At 33.5% G+C, this 25,730-nt stretch overlaps 1 protein-coding gene across 2 annotated transcripts in view; it reads right to left on the bottom strand.

Annotated features, from left to right (window-relative positions):
* Window positions 1-384: 384 nt before the first annotated feature.
* LOC121374194 (succinyl-CoA:3-ketoacid coenzyme A transferase 1, mitochondrial-like) overlaps window positions 385-25,730 on the bottom strand; it is a 47,236-nt gene continuing 21,890 nt past the window's right edge. Inside the window, exons 8-15 of one of the 2 annotated variants that reach the window (XM_041501176.1) lie at window positions 24,907-25,018; window positions 11,851-11,945; window positions 10,924-11,045; window positions 10,046-10,121; window positions 7,631-7,720; window positions 6,959-7,039; window positions 5,273-5,374; window positions 385-4,467 (exon numbers count right to left, since the gene is read on the bottom strand). In XM_041501176.1, coding sequence (XP_041357110.1) covers window positions 4,426-4,467; window positions 5,273-5,374; window positions 6,959-7,039; window positions 7,631-7,720; window positions 10,046-10,121; window positions 10,924-11,045; window positions 11,851-11,945; window positions 24,907-25,018 — 720 coding nt within the window. In that variant the 3' untranslated portion in view covers window positions 385-4,425. Of the gene's footprint in view, window positions 4,468-5,272; window positions 5,375-6,958; window positions 7,040-7,630; window positions 7,721-9,379; window positions 9,494-10,045; window positions 10,122-10,923; window positions 11,046-11,850; window positions 11,946-24,906; window positions 25,019-25,730 lie in introns of those variants that run through there. The other variant, XR_005958198.1, reaches the window with a different exon arrangement.

Below are 25,730 nucleotides of genomic sequence, written 5' to 3'. Positions count from 1 at the left end.
TCATATAACCAACAATGTTTATGTATGTATGAATATATACATGTATATATAGAAGTGAGTATTTATGTATTATTGATTAAAGAAAGAAAGAAATGTTTTATTTAACGACGCACTCAACACATTTTATTTACGGTTATATGGCGTCAGACATATGGTTAAGGACCACACAGATTCTAAGAGGAAACCCGCTGTCGCCACTAAGCAAGGGATCTTTTATTTGCGCTTCCCACAGGCAGGATAGCACAAACCATGGCCTTTGTTGAACCAGTTATGGATCACTGGTCGGTGCAAGTGGTTTACACCTACCCATTGAGCCACTCACTCAGGGTTTGGAGTCGGTATCTGGATTAAAAATCCCATGCCTCGACTGGGATCCGACCCAGTACCTACCAGCCTGTAGACTGATGGCCTGCCACGACGCCACCGAGGCCGGTCATATAACCAACAATGTTTATGTATGTATGAATATATACATGTATATATAGAAGTGAGTATTTATGTATTATTGATCACTTCCGATCACTAGTAGCAAAACTTAATTTCATAAAAATTCCAAAATTCAGAATTTCCAAAAATATTTACTACAGGTAGTTTGTGAAACTGAGTTTTAGAACTATCCAATCAAAACTCTACAAGATAGACTTTAAAATGTTCAATATTAAATATCTATTTAAATTTATAAAATTTAATTAAAAATTTAAAATTTGTGGAGACTGTTCCAGAGGATCACTGTACCAAGTTTCAGAACAATTTCTATTTAATTTTTTTACATTTAATAAAAATTTAAAATGTCCTATGTATCTATTAGATATTTAGATATTTAAAATTCAAATTCAAAATGTCCTATGTATCTATTAGATATTTAACTTTAACAAAAAGAAAGAAGAATTTTACAAATATACCTCCATTAGTTTGTAGAGGCTGTCCCCAGAGAGTCATTGTACCAAGTTTCAAAACAATACAATCTAAACTTTAGAAGACAGACTTTGTGAACCCTGAGAATCAATGTACTGAGTTTTAGAACTATCCAATCAAAACTCTACAAGATAGACTTTAAAATGTTCAATATTAAATATCTATTTAAATTTATAAAATTTAATTAAAAATTTAAAATTTGTGGAGACTGTTCCAGAGGATCACTGTACCAAGTTTCAGAACAATTTCTATTTAAATTTTTTTACATTTAATAAAAATTCAAAATGTCCTATGTATCTATTAGATTGTGAAGAGTGTCCCTGAGAATCAATATACCAACTTTCAGAACTATCCAATGAAATCTTTAGGAGAATATAGACTCAAATTTTCAGTGTTAAATTTTTATTTAAACTTTTTTTAAATTTAATTAAAATTTTAAATGGCCTAAAGACTCTCCCTGATAATCATTTTACCAAGTTTCAACTATCCAATCAAAATTCTAGGAAAAGATTATTTTAAATTTTCAATGTCAAATTTCTATTTAAAATTTTAAAATTTAATATCAATTCAAAATTTCTGAATATCTATCTATTGCTTTGTAACAAACTTCAGAACAATTCAATCAAAATTCTAGACTTTCAAATATTCAGTTTTAAATTTTAAACGTTTTACAATTGGCTAACAGCCTAAAATACTCTGCTATTTAATTTTTTGTTTTGTTACCAGAAAATGATATAGCATAGAGAAATCCAAATTTCCAATGTCAAATTTCTTAATTGAATTTTAAAAATTTAATACAAATTAAAAAATTCAAAACTTCAAAAAATACATATTACTGTTGAAACTGCCTAAGAGAATAAAGTTTTCAAACTATCTGATCAAAACTCTATAGTCTTTCAAGTTTGCAATTTAAATTAACACCAAATTAATAAACTTCTGAATTTCCAAAATGTCTCTCTACGAGTTTGTCAAGATTGCTCCTGAGAGTCATAGAACTGAGTTTCAGAACTATCCAGTCAAAACTCTAGAAGATAGATGTTCAAATTCTTCTATGTTTCCGAACTATCCTATCAATACTCTAGAACTTTAATAAAAATTCAAATATTCAAAATTTCCAAAATATCTCTCTATTACTTTGTTTCAGAACAATCCAATGAAAATTCTAGAAAAAGATAGACTTAAAGAAAAAGGTGATGGATAGAACTTCAAAGGAAAAGCTCCGGTGATTAATATCACAGTGGAGCTAAAACAAGCCAAAATATTTTTAAAATATAATCAATTCATGTCTCAATCAAAGAAAGGCAATATATGTTAAAGTCAAAAAGTAGTTACAACGTTAAAAACACACACTTTGTTAATGAAAAGATTAAACATTAATAATTAACAATGTATTTTTTTCAACACCAAAAGACACTGTAAATTAGACTTTAAAAACACACAACTAAAACGAAGTGTACTAATACTACATAAATTATGTAAATACCGGGTATGTATAATATTAAAATATCAAAATAATATTAAAAATGTACACACTAATATATAATTATATGAAACACTAATATAGTTGTCAATAACAAAGTCCCAATAAGTTTTCCGTCAAGCAGTCCCGTAGCCAATGGGGGGTGTTGGTCGACACTCCCCTCTTACTGGTGAGGGTTTTGTTTTTTTCAATATTTGTCAATGCAAAATTGCAACCCCTCTCGAAATCCTGGCTATGGGCCTGTCAAGTACTATAGCAGATCTCCACATGAGAAAAATTGAGAGGAGTAATTACTAAGTTTGTGAAGACTGTGCCACAGAACCACTCTATTGAGTTTCTGAACTATCAAACCAAAATTCTCGGAAAAGATAGATTTTCAAACTTACCAGGGTAGTTCATGGAGTACCATTTAAGATTTTGAGAATAACTAACAAGCTACGAGGAATTATGAATTATCCGTCCTGAGTGAATGAATGTTGTAAACACGAGCCTTTACAACATTCATTCACGAGGGACATATTATTTGTAACTCCTCATAGCGAGTTGGTCGATTCTTTTTATTATCCATTGTCAATTTCAACACCCTTTATTATAAAATTCCTCTGCTGTCTAACAACAAAGCCATCAGCCATTACGTCATATACTTTTACGTGCATTACACAAAGTAATGTAAGCGACGTCATCATGGGATAACAGCATTCATTTTGCAGCCAAATATTTACAGTACAAATAAAACGACTGTGGTTGTATTAGAAAATAATTATTTTTCTATGTTACTAAAGCTGCTGTTTATGAAAATATACTATTTCATGTTTATGAAATAAATCAGTCAAACATTTTCTGTAAGTCTTTGTAGATCGTATTATGTTTGTGTAATCTGACCCATGAATGGAAACATGCAAGTGAAGTTCCAGCTGCGGCAAACAACCAACCAAATGTCGTGAGTTTTAAGCCAGCCAATAAGTGGCTGCACACTGCAGAGATAAAAAGAAAATATTACCCCATCCATATATATAAGCTCATATGGGTAATAAATTTCCATATAAAACACTGATATTTAATCTTTTTGCAATGTTTTGGTTTTTAAAAAAAAATATTGATATAGTGAATTTTTTTATGGGGAGTAATGGGGAGTGCGAGTGATAGCTCCCCATAAATAGTGAGGTCTGCTGTAGGGATGAAAACAATACTAGACAAATACCCAGGAAAACAAATTGCAGTCCTCAAAAGTAAGGGGTTACTGTGAGCTTTTTATCAAAGAGCAACTAGAGCTGGGCAGTATACCGTATACACTTTATATTATGTCAATACCGATTTACAATAGTGAGCAAATCTTAATACATGTAATACCGAAATTTCGGTAATTAAAAATATTTCCGCCATTATGTAAAACTACATACTACAACTATAAAAAATGTTACTTTGAGCTTTTATCAAAGGGCAAGTAGAGCTGGGCGGTATACTGTATATACCTTTTGGTATCAGTATCGTATCAACACCGATTTACATTACTGAGCAAATCTTACAATACCACAATTTCAGTAATGGAAAAATATTTCCGACATTATGTTAAACACTGTAAAAATATATCTGAGGACATTACACAAACACAAATTGGCTAACAAACAGAGCACTAAACTGACAGGAAAATGTGTAGATATACGCTGTGCAAACTAAAAGTATTAGCCTACCATAGCAACAGGCTGACGGAATCAACCGAACATCTTACAGAATAGCACTAATGGTCTTCTGTGTTTATTTCCTCCAAAAACACCAATAAAAGCTCCCTTGTGAAAGAAATTCAACATAAAAAAATCCAATATGTCAAATTTCCATATCAACAACATTGTGGTGTTGGATTACGAAATATGAACATTATATTAGTATTTTTTAATGAAACCCAACTAATCCTAAATCAGAAAAAACCGTGTGTGTGGAATTTAGATTAAATTAGTGGGTGGGCCTCAGTACGGGCATGTGTTAGAGCTGGAGGATTTTCTCTGGACAAGTATGGATATGATTTCATCATTTCACACATCCACTTGCTGCATTGGCTTCAAATCCACCGATACCTGCAACACAAATGAACACATCACCAGTCATTTCTAACTAATTATGTTTTATAAATAACAACTTGTAACATACAAGCTCAAAGTTGTAATACAAAAAATTAACAGGACAGTTTGCTAGCTGGCACTGGAAAGTAGGTGGACAATTAACTTGCATGAATGGATGGCTAGCTGGATATAGCTGGCTTGCCAGTAACTATTAGCTAACTGGTTGGTTGGCTGACTGGCTGGTAATGGGCAGATAGTTGTATTGAGGCATTTCCAGTATATGGTTCAGTTATTTAAGAGTTTTGTCAGTGGATTACCAGGCAATCCCCAAAACAATGTCCAACATGTTTTAAGTTTTGAACCCAATTTAGCCATTAACAGATTGTAGTTTTATGTAACTCTTGCATTCACAAAATACACAAACTTAAAACCAGCCAAGGTGATACTGTAGTTGGGTGAAGAAATACTGAGTGTATTTCAAGACCAGCTCCGATCTAAAGTGAGTGCACTGTAGCTCAGTGCGAAGGGGCAAGGCCATTACACTCACTTTTCCCTCACTAATCACTAACCCCTGTCCTCAACAGATCAATAGCCAAACTGTGTGTACTTGGACTTTCATTGGACCAAGCATTAAAACAATGCTTATTAGCATGTTACAAAAGTAAGAATGACTGGGTGCACCAAAATGGATTCTTGCCATATTGTTCTGCAATATTAACTTAAAACCAAGGGCAGGAAATGGTTTGCATCCCCACAAAATAATACCATGCTAATTAAATATGAAACAAATCTGTGAAACAGCAGCTGAAAATGAGCTTACTTCAAACGGACTGCCAGTCGTTTTTGTAATATTCTGAAGACTGACACCATCTGCAATTTCTACCAAAGTTAGACCTTTTCCATGGCTGATGTCAAACACACCCTGTAATTATCAAATTAACACAACTGCTGCAAAGTTTTCAGTACAACAATGTCTTGGATTTAAGGGACATTCCTGAGTTTGCTGCATTGTAAGAGGTTTCCGACTAATAAAATATTTCTACGATTAAACTTACATATTAAATATATTTTCTTGTATAGAATATCAGTGTCTGTATATTCAATGTGTTTCTGGTCGTCTTAATATTTGTAAGAAGCCCAAACTGGATTTTGTTTTCAAATAATTTCGTACGTATGAAAAAATAATATTTTAGGAAATGAAATTAAATTTAACCTAGTACAAATATTAGAACGATCAGAAACACGTTTAATATACAGTCACTAAACTTTTATGCAGAAAAATATATTTGATATGTAATTACAATCGTTAAAAAGTCTCTCTTAGTTGATAAAAACTTAAAAATTGTAGAAAACTCAGGAATGTCCCTTTAATACTCATGCAAAGTTAAATAAGCTACATGTTTTTAAAACAAAATTCACCAAGTTACTAAATTAACACTATTGTTTAGCCTAGCTTAAACCCCTGGGGATTTAAGTCAGTAGCAGATAATTTTAACTACAAGTTAGTAATAAGGAGGGGGGGGGGGGGGAGGGTGGTGGGGATAGAATTAATCTCAATTGACTGTAAATCAGTCTATGTATCATAGTTGTAAAAGAATTAAACAAACCTGGGCACTCAAAAATAATAAGAAAACTATATTTTTTAAATGGGGAAGGGGGTGGTGGAGTACAATTCTTTAAATTTGGGCCTATTTAACTCAGTGGTAGTATGCTTACCTGTGGTGTGATGGGCCTGAATCATTGCCCTTAGAGGATGTATCAACAGTCCCCCCAACCCCCACTGATACAGCAAAGGCTGTGATATGTGCTGTCCTGTCCATGGAAAATGTATATAAAAGATCCCTTGCTGCTATATGGTGTCAAGAAGTTTCCTCTATCACCCAAATGTCAAAATAACCAATTGTTAAAGATACCAAAAACAATACCAGTAGTTTAAAATTTGCTAAGGTGTCGTTAAACAAATATCCTTTACCTGATACCTGGGCTTTAGATTGTACAAAGTTAATTCAAGGTGACCCAAAATAAATTAAAAACATTTCACTTAAAAAAAAAACACTATAAAATTCTAACCTTTAATTAGATTCAAATAACATAAAATTAATTTCTGAATATCCACAACTCTTCAGCAGCAGTACTGCACTAAAAAGACCTCGTCCGCTCAGAACGGACAAAAGAAAACCCTACTGTGCTCAAATGAGTGAGATCTAAAGCCCTGAATACTTTTTAAAACCCTAGCTGCATGTTTAGATGCTGATCAACAAAATTAAGCTACTTCCAAAAGTCTCAATATATATATATGGTCAAAATATGTGACATTCTGCATATTATAATATCATATATTTAACACTGAAATGCTGTTTGTGAATTTTTTTAAAGCAAAATTACTTTCGCAATGTCTTTCATAAAACTTAAAATTCTTTAATAAGCTTTTATTTTTTTCTCAAGATTTTAAAATGACACACAATAACAAGTCCTGACAATAATCTTTTAAAATATGTCACTATACCTTGTCTGTGATTATCATGTTCACACAGTGTGATCCAGTCAAGGGGAGGGTACAGTGGCTCATAATTTTGGGTTTCCCTGTCTATAGAGAAAGAACAAAAATATATAAAATACATGTTATTAACAACACTACTGGTACCAGTAAACTACAACTTATACCCCTAATCAGAAAATATGTGCCTTTCAAAAGTGATCATTTTTATTGAGAACATATACCTTAAAGATTTTAAATTTTAATTCATCTACTATTACTGATGCCTAGAAAAAAACAAATGCTAAGAAACACACTATAAAGCCAAAGTGTAACATAAAAGGCCAAAATCCCCCCCCCCCCCCCCCCCCCCCCCTCCACTAATACTTCATTTATAGATTTTATCAGTCGTAAAATGCATGAAAATGAGGGTTGGGAGATAATTGATTTGGGTAACAATATTTCTGCAAACAACATGGAATGAAAGTAAAACAATTTTTTTAAAGACTAGATCTTTACTATATAGATATGGTTACTGAAAATTTAGTAATAATAATAATAACAAAATTAAATGCTAGAAAAAACCCCAAACTAGAATGGGTTTAGTAATGAACAATGCCAACAGTATTCAGTAATATTTATTTATATGAGCACTTTGCAATGGAGGAACACAAATGCATAAATATTAACAAAAAATCATACCTTTGTTAAATGTTCCATGGTGACAATCACCTTTGTTTTGTGACAGGATACCAAATCCATGGCACCTCCCATTCCCTTCACCATCTTACCCTGTGTAATATACATTCAAACATTATCAGTGTCTATGCTTAGATGAAATTGGAAAGGCCCAAACTCTTAAACATGCATGGCTCACCTAATGTTAACATAGACTGGCTAAAGTACAAGTCATTGGTATTTGGCTAAGAATTTGTGCTCAAATTAGCAATTGTTGAATAATTTATCAAAGAGATAATCTACAATTCTTTATTGACAAAAAGATTCAAACCAGTGTGAGCACAAGTTTATTAAGATCAGAACTTGGTCTGTGACCAAAATTTTAAGCAATTGAACACAGAATTGCAAATGTCACATATAGGGCTCGAAATAGGAAGTAAACTATGACTTGCTGGGTTGTTTTTTTAATAGCAGGCCAAAATAAATCAGTCCTGCTATGAAAATATATGGCCTGCTTGGAATAAGATTATCATGATGAGGGGAGGGTTTGGGATAGTGTGAAAAAGTAGAACCTCTGACTCAGAGATATATTTTAGAGCATTGTGGAATTCACAGGCTAAATAGTATATGAGATAACTGTCCAGGAATCTGGCTGCTGAAAAATGACCTGTGATTTTTTTGTAGTGGTTTTAGTAGGTGAATTTCTATTTTATGTGGACAGCTTTTCACAGGCCTCTATTTCAAGCCCTGCGCATATGTTTGATAAAATTGGAATGGTATAAAGCCAATAGCTAGCTTTAAGACATAGTAGCTTGTATATGTTACAATGTATGCCTGGCTGCTGTCCACTGGCAAAATCTAGGAAGGTCATAGAAATATTATAATTTGTCAAGTTATTAAGTTAAGCACAGAATATTTTTTAATTACTTAATACAAACTGCACTGCAGTTTGTTTGGTTTACCAACTAGAATGCTCTCATTGACAAAGTCGATTTTCTACCCAAAAATAACAATTTCATAATATAAATGGGTCTAAAATCACTTTCATGAGTCGTTAGTCATTAAGCAATCTAACCTTGTCATTGCAATCAACCACTCCTTAAAGTTACGTGAATAATTACTAACAAAAAACAAAGAAGACATGGGTAACACAATACATTTACTCACAATACTTGTTCTACCAATATTGCAAAACATTAAATACAACACATTACCAACTGCTACGAAACAAATAACAGTCTGTTTTGTTAATGTTCCAAAATAGAATTATGGCAACAACTTGCTACTGCTTTCCATTTTTAACTGGCCAGTGAAAATAAGACACGGATAAAAGATGTGTGACTGCAGCACATCAGACAACTTGCTTAGAAAGGGATACTATTAAGTACATCTCTGTAAGACTACAATAGGCTTGAATTAACAGTACCCGGTATGTACAGAATATAATTTTGCAAACATTAAAAACTGCGAGATGCCAGATGGTTGTATTTTCAAGTGTGTGAAAATTTAACCCCAAAATAACACCCGTTTTACAGTATTTCTTGTTTTTCTCAAAACAAATAAAAAGTGAAATACTAGCAAGTTTTTCCAATGGACTGTAGACTGCTTCTGAACAATGAAGAGATAAATCAATTCACATAACTGCTGAACAGACACAAAACATGTGGGATGCAGGCTAACTAATCCCACTCCATTAACAACATTACATAACTATTGAATAATAACAATAGCTTGAAACCATTTGAAACAATAAAGTTCCATTCTGCTGCTTACCAAAGATCTACCTTGCCCTAGTTGGGTCACAATAGTTGACAATGGGGTGTGCAGTTTTAAGTCTTATTACTCGGTGAACACCAATGTCAAACATGAAACATTCAGAAAGCCATCCTTGAAAAGAATCATAAGTAAAAACATGTAGGACTGTGTTTTCATTTGGTAGCTACACTGCATAAAAAAGCCAAAATGACAGGAGAAAGTGTATCGGCCTCTGTGGTGTAGTGGTTAAGCCATCGAACGTAAGGCTGGTAGGTACTAGGCTCGCCTCCTGACACCGGCTCTCACCCAGAATGAGTTTAACTCAATGGGTAGGTGTAAAGCCACTACACCGACTTCTCTCTCGCCAACAACTAACCAGTAACCCACTGTCCTGGACAGACAGCCCTGATAGCTGAGATGTGCACCTTGAACAGTGTGATTAATTGAATCTAAATTGGATTTAAGTACAAAAATAACTACAAATGAATGGAAGGCAAAATGTATTTAATAATATTTAATTGAGAGGTTAAGTGGTAACTGCATTTACAAGAGTTTATTTTAAAAACCCAGCACATTTCAGTAATAAATGTTGGAAGCCACAGCAATCATATATGCCATTAACATTTGGTTTTAGAGTAAAGATACTACCCGTAAACAAGAACGATGGTTAGTAGGTTAACTCACGGGAATCATGTAGTTAGCAAGATCTCCGTATTGAGACACCTGCATAGCACCTAGAATTGTGATATGCATGTGACCCCTGAAAGAAAAATGAATTCAACTATCAATATTTACGGGTATAAGTAAATATTTAACATGACTTGTAAATAAATTTCTGACACACCCATTTGAAAGAACATTATGTGAGATTTATTTGGGGGATCAACTCAAAGGAATTTGATTGGCTCATCAGTGGTGATGACCTACATGCTAAAACTGCCTGCAGAAATTAACACTATAGATAATGATTGCTTCTGATAGTGTGTAAGTTAACTTTGTACAAGTGCTATCAATAACTTAGTTAAACACAAGAACTTGAAAATTCGGATGGTGGACAAGTCCATATCAGAAAAGCTTTGCTGACAAACATAAAAGTGGAGTTAACAAAAGTATCAGTGAGGTTCATGATACACCCATCAAAAGTAGTTATGGTACACAATATACCACCATTTCAAGTTGTACTTGCAAGCAAGATTTGATAATCCTATATGAATTCATAAGGAAGATATATGGACCAGACAAAGATTTTCTCTAATGTGCAGCAATGCATTAAAGATAGGTCGCAGTGACCTACTTAATGGGTCAAAGGATTGACTGTCCTTGGTATATGAAAGGCCATTTAAGTTCTGTCCTGCTATTTGGTATGAGTAGCCTCTGTGATGATAGAGGGTTTCCTCTCTTATTATTTAGAACAAGTGTCAAAATAACAGTTACCATAATATTATATTAGACATCAATTAGCTGTAGTTTACAATATATTCTGGTGTCATTAAAAAAAAAATCAATACTTTTGTTTCCTCTTATCACTATAAAACTCGCCCTCTAATCTTACTGAAACTCACCCTCTCACCATTCCAAATGATTCGTCACTAGAAAAGTAAGAGCTTCCTGGAATAGCTGTCACAGTTTGTTTACCCGCATTGATCAGATCTGCATCCTCCTCTCCTGGTTTTGGAAATGGACCCTGAACAGAAATGGTTACATTTTATAACAATCAAATGCATTCTTAACAAAATTTCTTTAATCCTACGTTGTACAAAAAGCAATGGTGACACTAATATATGCTTTTAAAATATTAACATTTACATATACGTACCATGAACTGGCCTACAATAATAATGAATAATCTACTAACCACAGCAGTGGATAGAGTAATATTTTGTAACTAACCACAAACCAACCCCCCAAAAAAATCATTAAATTATGAAGAAGAGTTTTGAAATTGAATTTACAAGAATACACCCTGAGGTTATTTTGTTTACACAAGTTGTGGATTAAAGGCAATCATATAGTCCATACCTTATCGATCAACTCAAGAGCTCTCTCATATTGTTTCAATCAAAATTTTAATTATATTAAGTATACTTTTTCTTTTACAATTTACTGAGGATTAACAAAGCTGTAGTAATTTCATATTCAAATTAAAAATATTTTTTGTTAATTAATTTCTTTTTTGTTTTAAATCAAACAATACAAGTCATACAAATGGAAAGATAATAATGTCAAAACACATAAATATACAGACAATCAAAAGTATACTAATTGTTTTTTAAATATGAAATCAGACATTTGACCTCTAGTGCTGTTTGTGAACTGTGATGTAATTATTGTGACAGTGTATACAGTGTTCACACTTCAGCAAATGATTATACTTTTGAAATATAAACACTTGCATCAATTTGTTATTTGAGTCATTTTTACTATTTCTAAAAACCGACTGATATACTTTCTTTTGATTGTCAGTATATATATATATATTTTTTACATACCAATCCAAGTATGCCATTTTCACCATGAAGGGTAACGTTGATCCCTGGAGGGATGTAATTACTGGCCAAGACGGGAATTCCAATGCCAAGATTTACTGTTCATGATGTAAGGATTTCTAGCAAGTCATGTTTTAAAATATGCAGGTGAGTGAAAGACAGCCCCATCTAGATTAATTTATGGGCTATACAAACTGTAATTTCTGAGATTTATTTAACTTCAACAGTTCAATAATATGTAGTTTGAAAAATCTACACAATATCAATGTTATCACATAAAACATATTTGTTAGGGTCACATATATCTTTTGCTGATATCCAACAGTCAATATAGTGTTCATGCTTTAATTAAATATTTCTCACACATTAATATTGTAGACACACAAATATCAACATGTTAACATGACTAACAAATCCTTTTTGATGTGTGGTCCTTAACCAAATGTCCGAAGCCAAATAACTGTAATAAAAAATGTGTTGAATGCATCATTAAATAAAACATTCATTTCTTCTTTCCCTCCTTGTGGAAGAAGAGAAGATTTTTTATAACTTGGCTTAATTTTCACCTTTTGAACCCACCCCTTAGGTCCTGGGGGGAACATAGAATGACAAAATTCACAAATGTGTTTCTCCATGTGCCAAGGAAACTTTCTGCAAAATTTCATTGGAAGTTGTTTTGGAGCAAAAGTTCAAAAAGTGAAGTTTAAATCATGAATGACAGATGACGATGAACGAAACCAGATTGCAATAGGTCACTTTGAACCTTTGGCTCAGGTGACCTAAAAACCAGACCCCATGTAAAGAATTAGTAATTTTCAAGGAAAGGAAAAATCGAAATAAACTAAAACACCAAAGCTGTAACAAAGTTATTGAAAGAATACAACACATATATATCTTCGCTTATACCCAAGTGCCATCACAGATGCTACAAGACCTCTTGAGCAACAATCTGATTAAAATTAGCTCTACTGGTCTACCAGTAGATCTAACAGCATTGCGTGGACTTTGATGTCCAGAAGACATTTCATCTATAAATAACAATTTAAATATCAACCAATTACACTTTGCCTTTTATAGTGTTATTCGGGAGCATACAAATTCTTAAAATATCAGGCAAGACTATTTATGCAATAGGCAAACTTGTTGGTCCATTTCAACATTAAAAAACAGGTGGAAAAGTGCAGTAATAAACTCTGGATTGTATACTAGTATAAACAGATTTTATGGCTATACCATCACGGTTTGGGGGTTTTTCGTCTTGAAACAAATTTTATATAAAATTTGATCTTGCAATTGTTTCCAGCATACTTCGTAATTCTCCCGAATCATTTCGTATACCCTTGGCATAATCCCGAATGTTTTCAAATTCTTTTCAAATCACTGGCATACTTTTGCAAGTAAGGTTTTGATTGGTTGAATGAAAGGCAGAGCTGCCAACCACTAGCCACAAGTGAGAGTAGCATTCATGACAAGCTGAGCGTAGCAAATGATATCTGAGCATAGCATGGCCGAATGTCATAAACAACAGCAAAAGAAAACACCAAATAACTACATAGTCACAGTAACTGAAAAAGACTGGGTCATGCTATTTTTAACATAGATAATGCTCATCGTTGGTTAAGGAATATGGACATACCTGAAATGTAACGAATGTTGTCAAATAAGTCGGGCGATTTGAACAGGATTAAGAATGACAATAATTAAAGAAAAAAAACCAGCATCGCAAAGCAATAAACCCAAAATTAACTGTTGTGCGATAATGTGATCAATACTAAAGCTGAATGCTTATATTCTTATTTCAAGTTAAAATTAAAATTACTCTATTCCTAACTGGCATACATTCACATGCAATTTTCTATATTCACGGCATGCAAGCATAACATAAATAAAGAACAGTTCTTTGAAGGTTTTATAGTACGCGACACTGGGGTCGGCCTACAGTAAAACTACATGTCTGTTATTGAATACATCTTACTATAACTGTTTTACATTGGTTTTTAATATGCAAATTATATTTTTATATGTTGGAATCAAAACAAAAACAAAAAAAGCCACAGAAATGAGGAATTCAGTTTTTATTTATTGCATTCCAAGATTACGTCCAATGTTTAGTATAATTGCCAGAAATTGCCCGCTTTTCAACTGTACTCTGTAGACCTATAATTTGTGATAAAGATGAAACGTATACGCTTGGCAAATAAAACATAATTTGTTAGTAGAAACTTTGGCCAAATACACTAATCATCTAGTTCTGTTTATCTGTTGCAAAAGTGATTACTGGTTTTCATTAGCGTAACATACTGGATTTTTTTTTAACTGAGCGTAGCAATTTGGGCATGAGCGTAGCAGTGTAGCAAACGTCAACTAAGCGTAGCAAACTATGCCCAAAGCGTAGCACTTGGCAGCTCTGGAAAGGTCAGCTGGACATGATCTCCAACAGGGTGCTGTTAGATCCACAGGTAATAGTAATTAACTAGTGGAGCTAATTTTAATTAGATTGCTTGAGCGATCTCTGGATAAATTAAACTTTAAAACTTTGTCTGTAAGTTTTGCATGGGACAAGAGGGACCACATTCTGAATTTGCCTTAGAGCTTTTTTGGCTAATGCATGTTACTAACTTTAAACATGAACTAAAAAAAGGAGATATAATGATGCAGAAAAACATATACATTTGACTAAGAACAGTTTTAGAATATTTTTCCCTCAAGAGTTCACTGTATCATTCAGGTTGAAAATGTATAATTAACATCTCATATTCCCAAATGGTCAATGGCCTAAAACACAATACTGAACATGCACAGAGCACCGTTTCTTTATAGCTAAAAAGCATAAATGTGTCCCAAATCCACTTTTTTCTTCAAAATTTATTTCAGATATTTTATTTATTCATTTATGTTGAAACTTATTCAAACAAAGTTACAAGTGACAATCAGTGAAACTCATATGGAATGATCTGAAAGTTGTCAACGAGCTATCAACACCATGTTTTAACACTTGGTGATACATGCAGTTAATTTTCTATGCAAATCGAGTAAACTGATAAGATGCTACTTTGAGGTACACCCATCTTTGTATATAAATAACATTTTATCTGACCCAGTAGGAGTTAATATAGTAAAAATTAAATGAAACAAAACAAAACACGACCTATCCTACCTAATTTTTTCCCCAGTATTATGCATGCAATTATTTTTTTAAAAACACAGCAAGTTGGAAAAAATTAAGAGAGAAACAAATAAATAATTATTAAATAAAAATAAAATATTAATATTTCATACATACCGGGGTATTTAAAGTTTAGTTCAATATTTAGCATTACCAGGTATTTTTAATGCTTAGAGAATTGCAATTTTCTGGGAGAAATGTTCTCTCAGACAGAACAAGAGACTTAATTAAATATCAGGAATCTGGAAGGTTTGTCAGGTCTGCAAACATGTAATTAAGAGACAAAGACATTTACAGGACCATCACAAATGGACAAGAAAGCTAAAATAATTAATTGCCTTTTTTATGGGACTGTTTGATACTGGTCGTCCTTCATGCCTACTGTCATCTGGTTATCACCCGAGCTTGGGATAACTGGAACATGCAGTGCCTTCTGGGTAATCATCTCCCATATGGGGTCACACATGGAAGACATACCCCTAATCACACTCACTAAGTGATGACACTTGGTGCTTATGTCCTTAGCCTTCGCCACAGAGCCCAGCAGTGGACTCATTCTAAGTTAGATGCAGGGATGTGAGAGGGGCTGGGAAAAAAAGCTTACTGCGGCTGAGGTCCAGGGGCCACTTAAGGGCCGCTGAAGGAAAATTGTTGCTTGCAACCCCTGGAACTGCCAAAAATTGCATTCAATGCTAACAAATCTAAACTGGTTATAACTTATAATATAAGGCACACATCATAAACATGCAAATGAATCTTGTGTGGTCAACAGTATTGAACATCATGTTTTTGTTTTTTTAGGCGAAATGGAAAAGCGCATTTATGCGTAACTCTTACATCCCTGTAGATACCTTTGCCAGAGGTGGGATATGAACCCAGTACTTACCAGCCGCTGAGGCCGGTATTATGAAAATAAGCTTCAATAAAAGAATGCAACTCATCCATGAAATTGTTAGGCAACATTTGGGGGCATTCAGTAAGCGATGAAACAACCACTATGATGGTGTGAAATTAGCAGTGAATACTTAGTGTGGGCCACTTCTAATCGGTTTTAAAAAGAAACTCAGGCCATTGGTGTTAATCCAAAATTACAGTGTTTATACAGTTACCTGGAATGATTATAAAAAAATACTAATTAGGTTTTTATTCAACTGAAATGCTTTTAAATGAGATTTTATCAAACATCTCGCTCTAAACTGCCTACAATAAAGGTGGCTTCTGAAAAGTGAAACTGGGATGACTTACAAATTTTAATTGCTACTGTAACAATGGGATTTTAGATTTACAGATTTAGTAATTCTGATACAAAATGTATTATCAGACCATTCAAAGATTCTTTTGTATGAGGGACAAATCCTCTAAGTGTTTAACTTAAGGACTGTGTCTTCTCTATCTGTCTATCCATCTTTTTTTAACTACCTCAGTCTCGCCACTTAGTGACCAAGTCGGTTCTAAGACCATCCCACTAAAAAGACAAATATTTTAAAGACCGGAATATTATTTTATTATTTTATAGTAAAACATTTCATGAACTAAGACCACAACATTATGACAGATAACTTCAAAGTAGGTGAACACTCGATTACTGAACATTGCAGTTAAATGTAATACTTTTGTAAATGCCAATTTACCATCACAACAAAATATGCAATTTTATGAGTCAAGATTGTTGCCAGAGACCAGTGTAGGATGGACGTGCCTGAACCTTTTTTGGATATAGGCACATTAATAAAATTAAAAGTAAGAAAAAGTTGACAGGATCAATATGTACCAAACAATTAAATTATCATCATTATTATTAATGTTAATACAGTATTAAAACCATTCCTACTACAGTGAAACCTCCCAAAACTGGAATTCTCTCAAAACTGGATGTTTCTCACCATCCCGTTTTAAATATCAGTACAAAAGAGAACGTCTCTAAACCGTAGATCCCTTAAAACCGGACTTTTTACTTGGTTCCGAGTGTGTCCAGTTTAGGGGGGTTTCACTGTATTACAATCAATTTTAATAATTTAAGTCCTCTGGTGGTCGTAAGGTATATATATATATATATATATATATATATATATATATATATATATATATATATACACACACACAAACATCAGTTCATATATAATTTCTAAAATATTCAGTAATGGATGTCGTGTTAGATAGAAAATGCTACATAAGACTGACAGGAATTTCCTGCATATTGCCAACTATACCAGGCCTGGTGCTTATAAAACTTTTTTAGAGTCTAGAGTCGAGACTCTAACAGAGTCTGAGACAGTAATGTCATGACAACGCCAAAGTGTATGCATGTGACATCATTAGAGATTGAGTCTGGACTCTAAAAGTTTTATAAGCATGGGCACAGATAGCCCTCAACTACCTATAATTAGGTTTTAGAAAAAGATAGTCAGAGAGTCTGCTCCAGGGGATAGTCTGCAGAGTATTTGCAGGAAAGACAATTGATCACGTGACCACTACACATACAGATAGAATGCCTGATTGCTAATGACTTGTTTTTGTTGTAACCCAAGCCCCGCTCATACACTGACATACCATTATTGACTTAAAATGTTCTACTATTTGCCTGAAACAAGCATTTTGCACTGCTTATTTTTCAGACCTGAGACACAGAAATGTTCACATAATCCACACCATCAGATTTTCCACAGTGGGTATTTTATTGGTGTTTTAAAATGTATAGAACATGGACGATACACAGGAAATTATGTACAGCATTTGGTTATTTATAAATATGGAAATTATTGTTATATAGGTTAGGATTTTATAAGTATTTAAGTTATTTAAAAATGTTGTTTTAAAAAATCTGTACATAATCAACATATGAATAATATTAATAATAATTTTGTTTATGTAGCATTCTTTTAAATATGTTTCAAGACAATTTTGTAGTTAAAATTTCTGCTTAAACATGTAGTTTAATCCTTTCGACAAGTTATTATTATTTTATTTTTTTATCAACGTTCCATTTTTGTAAGAACCAGTTGTACTAAATGAATGTTTTCAATCCACGTGTTCACAGGTTTCATAATGTGGACACAACCTAACTTGGTTTGCTGGTGGTCCTAAATGCATTAAAAAAAAAAATCATACTAATTGAAATTTTTTATGGTCAACCTATGTTGATTTTTTACACTGTACTTGTCAGTTGAGAGCACTCCCTAAAATTAGTAGTCCATGAGCCTCTCGACAGTGTTGCATTTTTCACAGATTATATTCTGACATAGAAATTGTATTGAACTGCATGGAGTAATTAATGGTGGTGTGTAACCTTAAGGAGCACATTAATCTAATTAACTGACAAGTGGAAGTGATTTGAAGTGTTGTAGATATTCAGAAATGTATTTTGAGTTATTTCAAGCTAATTTAGTCTAATATTTCAGTTGTTTTTCAGCTGAAGTTGTTTAGTAGTTGATATGTTCATAGTTATTTCAGTACTTTTTCAGTTGAAATTGTTTAGTAGTCGATATGTTTATAGTTATTTCAGTACTTTTTCAGTTGAAATTGTTTAGTAGTCGATATGTTTATAGTTATTTTAGTAGTTTTTCAGTTGAAATTCTTTAGTAGTCGATATGTTTATAGTTATTTCAGTTGTTTTTCAGTTGAAATTCTTTAGTAGTCGATATGTTTATAGTTATTTTGGGCACATTTATTTTGGGCACACCCTTTACCAATGTTGTGTCTTTGATGCAATCTAAAGCCCTGTTGTGGCACTATTACCTCACTAATGATATCGTAGAATTAAAAATACATACCCAGTACCTGCAGTTGTGAAGGTAAATAAATATACATTTTGTTGTATTTTCCACCATATTTCCAATCTCTCTTTCTCATATGTTTGCCAGACCTGTCAACCCTCCCGGATTCCGCGGGAGTCTCCCGGTATTTGATCAAATCTCCTCACCCCTGTGCGGGAGACAGTTTCTCCTGTTAAATGACATTTTTGTAAGCATAAAAAAAAAATCGATCCTCTTTTGTCAAAATAACAGAAGGGAAGTAACTCTGCCTTTTTTTCTCATTCGGAAAATGTCGACTACTTTCGGTTTCCGAGAATGTAACAGGCCGAATTGTCCCGACTGTTTAACCTTTGCCGAAGTGAGAATTGTGGGATAGCCTATTTATATTGTTAAAAAAGCACATGGAGTTTATAAAATGATGTGTTATTATAATGTTTGTTGTCATCGTAATGGCTACGAAGCGTGTTGCCGCTAATTAAACAGGCTGTGTATTGACATTCAGTGTTGCCATATAAAACAAAAAAAACTATCCAATTTAGTTCCAATAGCCTATGATAAGATTAAAAATCAATGTGCTCTAGTGGCGTCGTTAAATAAAACAAACTTTACTTTTAATAACACCTCTGAATTGTAAAATGTGTTCCCACTGGATTACATAATGCAACTATGACAAATCTGAGTTGACAGCGATACACACGATGCATGTTAAAATCACATGTCACAGCAAGACAATGAAAAGACCAATTAGCTGTATAAACATACTTGTGTCAGTTAATTTTGAATGTTTGTGCGGTAAAATGTTGGTTATAAGGGTACACTTCAAGAAATTATTTTTGTACAATTAAAAAATGTTGTTTGACATTGACATAAAGTTACTCACGGAAATGGGTATAATTCCGGTATATTTCACACGATGTCCGTAATGAGGTTTTACTTATGATTAATGAAAATACAATGTTTATTGCATCATTATAATGATTTTAAATCAGTACCACACCACCGTTCCTCATTATAGTAAAAACTGAATATTAATTTATAAGATTTATATAAATTTGTCTTTGGTACTTAGGTACACTAACCACAAATGATAATGTAACGCAACCTGTAAGGCTGTAAGTGTAATACCGTAAATGTACTAATTAAAATTTTTATTTCTTGTTCATGTTCTTAACATTTTTGGATAAAATATTTTATTTTTTTTAAATATGTATTAAATCATAATAATATTTAAACTTAAAAAAATAAAAAAATAATAATATTTTTTTTTTTTTTTTTTTTAATGCCAAGATCTAAAGTTAAGAAGTATATATGACATTATAAAGTATTCATATAACTTATTGTAATAATGTTTTTTTTAAATCTTGCGATTTTGGGTTAAATTGTGTGAATTTAAAAAATCTCCTGCTTTTTGACCAAATCTCCTGCTTTTTCAACACACACCTCCTGCTTTCTCTTGACTAAAGGTTGACAGGTCTGATGTTTGCATGTCATCCAGTTAATGAATAAACATTATTGGCTGATTTTGCCACATCTCTGCAGACTGTTCAAGGATGCAACTCAGGGGGGAAAATGTACTTTTTGTATGCACATCTACAGTAAAATTAAGGAAATAAATATTAGCAAAGGATAATATTCTGCCTGGAATGTACAGATAACTTATTTAAGCAGGGCATAAAATTTGGCAAGAACGATTTTGTCATTCATCTGTCAGTTATGCAAAACCATTATCAACATAAACGACGGACCCTTCGTGCAAAAGCTATAATCGCTCGTCAGAAAATCCAAACAAATGTGTGTTGGCTAATATCAATATTTTGGAAAACTGCATGCAGTGGGAAATCCCTCATCTAGATGTACATCATATGCTTGACGGTAATGTTCTAACCAGCTTTTTCTACATCGTTCACCGTATCCAGCTATTTTCTTCATGACCACCGTCTACTTTCATTATAACCTACCTAAATACTACCTACCTAAATACTACCTACATTAGCATGGCACTGACATATTTACAAATTACGGAAGTTTGCTGAAATTATCAAACTCCTGACGTCACGATATTCGGTGTTTGAAGCACGTCACAAAGGTTTTATGAGTAGTTTCTTAGGATATTATATTACATACCGATACAATTTAATGACACTGATGAAAACAAAATATGTTAAACTTTTTTTATAGATGGGTGTCATGAAAATCTCTCTCACCGCTATTCCAAGCCAACTGGAATAAGTCGTCTGATTACGGATTCTCTGAGGATTTTGACACTAAGTCTTGTATAGCTTCTTTTGGCCTGAATCGGATCTGTTAATAGCAAACCCAATGGCATTCTAGCGACTGTACCTAGTATCAGACAAAATGACCGCTAATATTAACTTTGTGACTATCAAAGCATATCAATACATAACCTCATCTGGCTCACGTGAAGGTATCTGTGTAGCTACCGTTGGATTGATTTAGTTTAAAACCCATTTTGCCTGTCACAAGAGCATGTACTATGTACTGGTGGTTAATTAAATTTACTGTTAAAACAACAACAAAGGAAAACTTAAAATTTAATAACAATAAAAAGAAAAGAAAAAGAAAAATAACATCAAAACAACAACAAAGACCGACAAACGTTTTTTTCCCCTTTAAAATGTGTTGTCTTTATTAAATGTTGAATTCTGTAAACACCTGTGGACGATTGTCTGAATTTCGCCAACGTCAAACTAGCTTTATTACTTCTACCTCACTTACATGGAAAAAAAAAATTCTTTTTTTTAAGTAATCAGTTATTAATGTAGCTGTTGTTCTATTGAGCATATCATCGTTCACAACTTGTAATGATTCTGGTTCAGTTTTACCTATACAGTTTTAAATATTTGGTGCCGTTTCAGCCAACGCTAAGTTCCTTTTTGTCCATAAATGTTTGTGCCATTTCAGTCATTGCTAGATTCCATTTTGTCTATTTGGTTCTCACTTGGGGCCGTTTTGGCATGGTACCATTGTCGCTATAACTCTTACGAATATGCACTGCAGTGCGTGAGATCTCGTGTTCTCATTACTATAACATTTTATAGAATTTCTAATTTCCAACGAATCGAAACTAATGTTAATAATTTTTTTTTAATTATATCGAGATTTTAAAATGTTTGACAAATATCATCTACAGATCAATATTGCACTATTTTAAGCCTAAATTGAAATTGGTTCAAATATTAAAAAACAACAACAAAAATTTCCCCCAAAAAGAGGTCAAAAACGATTTTGACACCAGTTGATTTTTATTTTCACCTGGCAGCTTTCAAGTTAGTCCCAGCACACAAAAAGTATATTTTCCTTTTTATGATAGGAAATTTGATGGAGAAAAGCTACAAAAATCCCTCATCTTAGATTCTTGTTTGATTATCATTGCCCACTAACCTTTTCATTTGTAATCTCAACTACTGAAGAAAACTGTTTCTGTAAACACTAAAACCACACGAACAACATATTAAATGTCTGAAAAATTCTAATTTTATGCCCTGTTTAAGCACCCTCTATTTTTTTCTTCCACAACTGTCTGACTAAATGTTCTTATTTGCATCCACTCTGAAATATGATGGGAAATTTAATGTTATCTAAAAGTGTTCTTCATTATTTCTGAGGGCGTTTAATTAAGTTCTCTGTGTATATTAAGAGGAAGGTGAATTCAAAGCCACTGCCAAACTACCTCTAATAGGCGTTTTCTCTTAGGAAGAATGATATACTCATTGAACGAAGAAAAACAAAAGGAAGGATAGAAAGCTATGACTAGATACTGTAAGTAATCTATTAGCTAAAGAAAACTAGAGTTAGTGAAGAATTTTTTTTTTATATTGTTTATTGCTTTATAGTTAATACAGGAGACTTTTGCAGACTGTTATCATGCACAGCAAAACTATTCTAATTTCTATATCAAATCAAGACTATCTTCAAAAACTATATAATACCCAGCCTGAAACAACTGGAGGGGAAGGGATATAAAGTTAATAAAAATAATAATATTTAAAAAATAGAGCACAATAATATCTAGGGTATTCTTCAACTAGATAAAAATGACATTTTAACCTAAAAAGAGCACTTTTTCATATTTTTCTGCACAATCCCCACACAATGAAATGCAGTGTCAAGTGATACACTATACTCAAATGTGTGGGGAAATGTGAACTATAACTGTTCCTCCACTTTAGATGATGGAATTGATGCATATAGGTTAGTGTTGGTGTTTATTTTCATGTCTACTTAAAGAACAAATATATTAAATAGTTACTAGTTAAAATCAGACATTTGTAGGGTCTATATCCCAGTAAATACAAACTAATTCAAATCCTTGTGTTCCTATAATTCTAACAGATTATAACCAATTATAATCAATGATTAATAATGATATGCCAACACTGTTTTACACATTCCTGTTTGCATGCTGTTAATTAGTATTAATAATTAATAACCATGATTGATACAAAATTCATATCTATGAGGACAATGTTTTATTAATTTATCTGAAGAGAAAAAAGATGCTAACAGGAAGGTTTCCCTGCTACACAATCACTGAATCAGTACATAATGTAGCCATTATTTTGATAAGGCAGGGTGCTTGTTTACTTTTAGAGCATTTCTTTTCCCACAAGAACTTCATATTTTTGCATCAGTACTTGATATATATATAATTATTGAACCAAACAAGATATAAATATAAAACCAGGTGGATCCCCCAAATGGAGCTGTTCATACAAACACAAATCATGTGAATATTATGGTGTAATTCCTAATTTAGTACTGTGTTTGTGTACATTCTTCATGCACTGTGACAGTATCCCGACTTGTTTTAGACACAGACACTAGGTCTGAACCCCAAAGGCACATTGTAGTCAATATTCTGGCATTTTGTAAACATGTGACGTCTGCAACATGAGGAAAGACTGAGGGCTCTGGGTATGCTTCACGTTGGAACAACACGACAAATTGTTGCCTAAACACTCAACATGTCTCAGTCAGTGATAATTAGTCGTTTGTGGACCCAACATTGAATAACTCAAGACGTGGATGAACCACCTTGTTCAGGCCACCCTAGGGCCACAACTCCAGTTCAAGATCACCTCATCAGAACCTACACTGAGGAATTGAGGCCAATCTGCATCTCAGATAGTCAAACATCTCCATGTTACAGCTGGAGCGAGTCTTGGGTTAGACAATTCGAAACAGACTGCATGAACATCAACATCATGCATGCCAGCCTTAGGTCTCTTTGACCGAGACATATTGCTGCCAGAAGCCAATGGTGTGAACAACATAGACAACGGGGAGAGGGCACGTCGCCTAGGCCAGAGTGATGTTTTCAGATGAATGGGTTTGGCGACGCCCCAGTGAGCGTTATGCTAAGGTCAACATTCAAGCTCTAAGGGGGTCAGCTATAAGCCCCGACCTTTCACATCGAACAAGTCTGGGACATCATCGGGTGATAGATCAGACAACAGGAATGTCAGCCTCTGGTCATTTTCGCACACACAGGCATTACAAGCATACTTCATAGCTGTCATATCTACGGAAAATATTTGTCCATAGGCCGGCATAAAAAAAAGCAAGGCATGAAAAAAGCTAATATAATATTTACTCTCACCCATTATAGGAATAATCACCCCGCTAAAGACCTGGGGCCTAATTCACAAAGGTCTCTTAGACTCTGCCAGACAACAAAGCATCCTCTTTGTAAGTCTTTGAGCATTGCACTGCGAGATCGCAGAGTTGCAAGAGTTTAGTGAATTAGGCCCCTGGGGTTTAATACACTAGACTCTCTTAATTCTGCAATCCCACAATGTACAATGCAAAATGACTTGCACGGAATGATGTGATGCTGCTTAAGACAGCTTTGTGAATTAGACTCTAGTCACCAGATTTTCAAAGCTATTTTTGTGCAACGATATTGTAAAACCATCATAAACAATGACATCACTACGACACTCACTATAACCTACAATGGTTTTACAACATTGTAGCACTAAGAAAGATCCAAAAATATGGGCCCTGGATGTTATGGTGACATAATACCAGCCAGAAAGGAGAATAGGCGATGGTATCTGCATGATATATGGTAACACTATTTCCTGTATGTCAGTATTACTATTTATACAACTAGGATACCATACATTCCATCATGGAACTCTAAAGCTGCTCGTCTGATGATCTTTTCTCGCCTTTGTGCAGCAGCATCCATAGGTGCATTCTTATCATGTTCCTGCCTTAGTGTTAACCTCTGAAGAAGAAAATAACAAAATGTCAAAACTGCAATAAAGAAAAATGTGCTCTTTTCAAAGCTGTTATATTGTTATTATTTAACTATTTACTCCACCATGTTTTTCCTTTAACAGAAGTAGGCAATAAATCTATATAATTACAAACTCTTTAAACCCCACTTTTCACCGAGCCAAACTTTTATTATATGGTTTTTACACATTTCGATGTTTTGATCGACAGCAAACAGACCTTTGTCCTGTCACACTCGGGACTATCGGCTGTCAATCAAAACATCAAAAGTGTAACTTCAACTGATAGATCACCCATATTATGTTTCTTCAATATCCTTTAGCTACAGTCACAAATAGACCATGTGGGATGCAGGAAGAGATTTCCGTGACATTGGCTGCCATCGGCTGCCGCCTACAGTAGTTCACGGCTAGCACTGGGTGAGCAGAACATTTTGGTAAATTACTTTTTAAACTTCAAAAATTTGCAGAAACTCAATATATCATTATTACACTAAATTAAAGTAACATTTACCAAATGTTTTTAAAATTCGCAACTGGTGAATATGGTGAGTAATAGAGCTAGCCTAGCTGCTTGTCAGGTCTACAATTATACACCTCGTTTGTACACCCAGTAGATACAGCCATCTTTTGTCATACAGCCTCCAACTTTCAAACGTAATGAAAACCCTGATAACATAAATATGATTTAATGTAAAATGG

Source organism: Gigantopelta aegis, chromosome 6 (genome assembly GCF_016097555.1).
Source record: "Gigantopelta aegis isolate Gae_Host chromosome 6, Gae_host_genome, whole genome shotgun sequence".
In the NCBI taxonomy this organism is placed as follows: Eukaryota; Metazoa; Mollusca; class Gastropoda; order Neomphalida; family Peltospiridae; genus Gigantopelta; species Gigantopelta aegis.
This window is presented reverse-complemented; position numbering and strand designations above follow the sequence as displayed.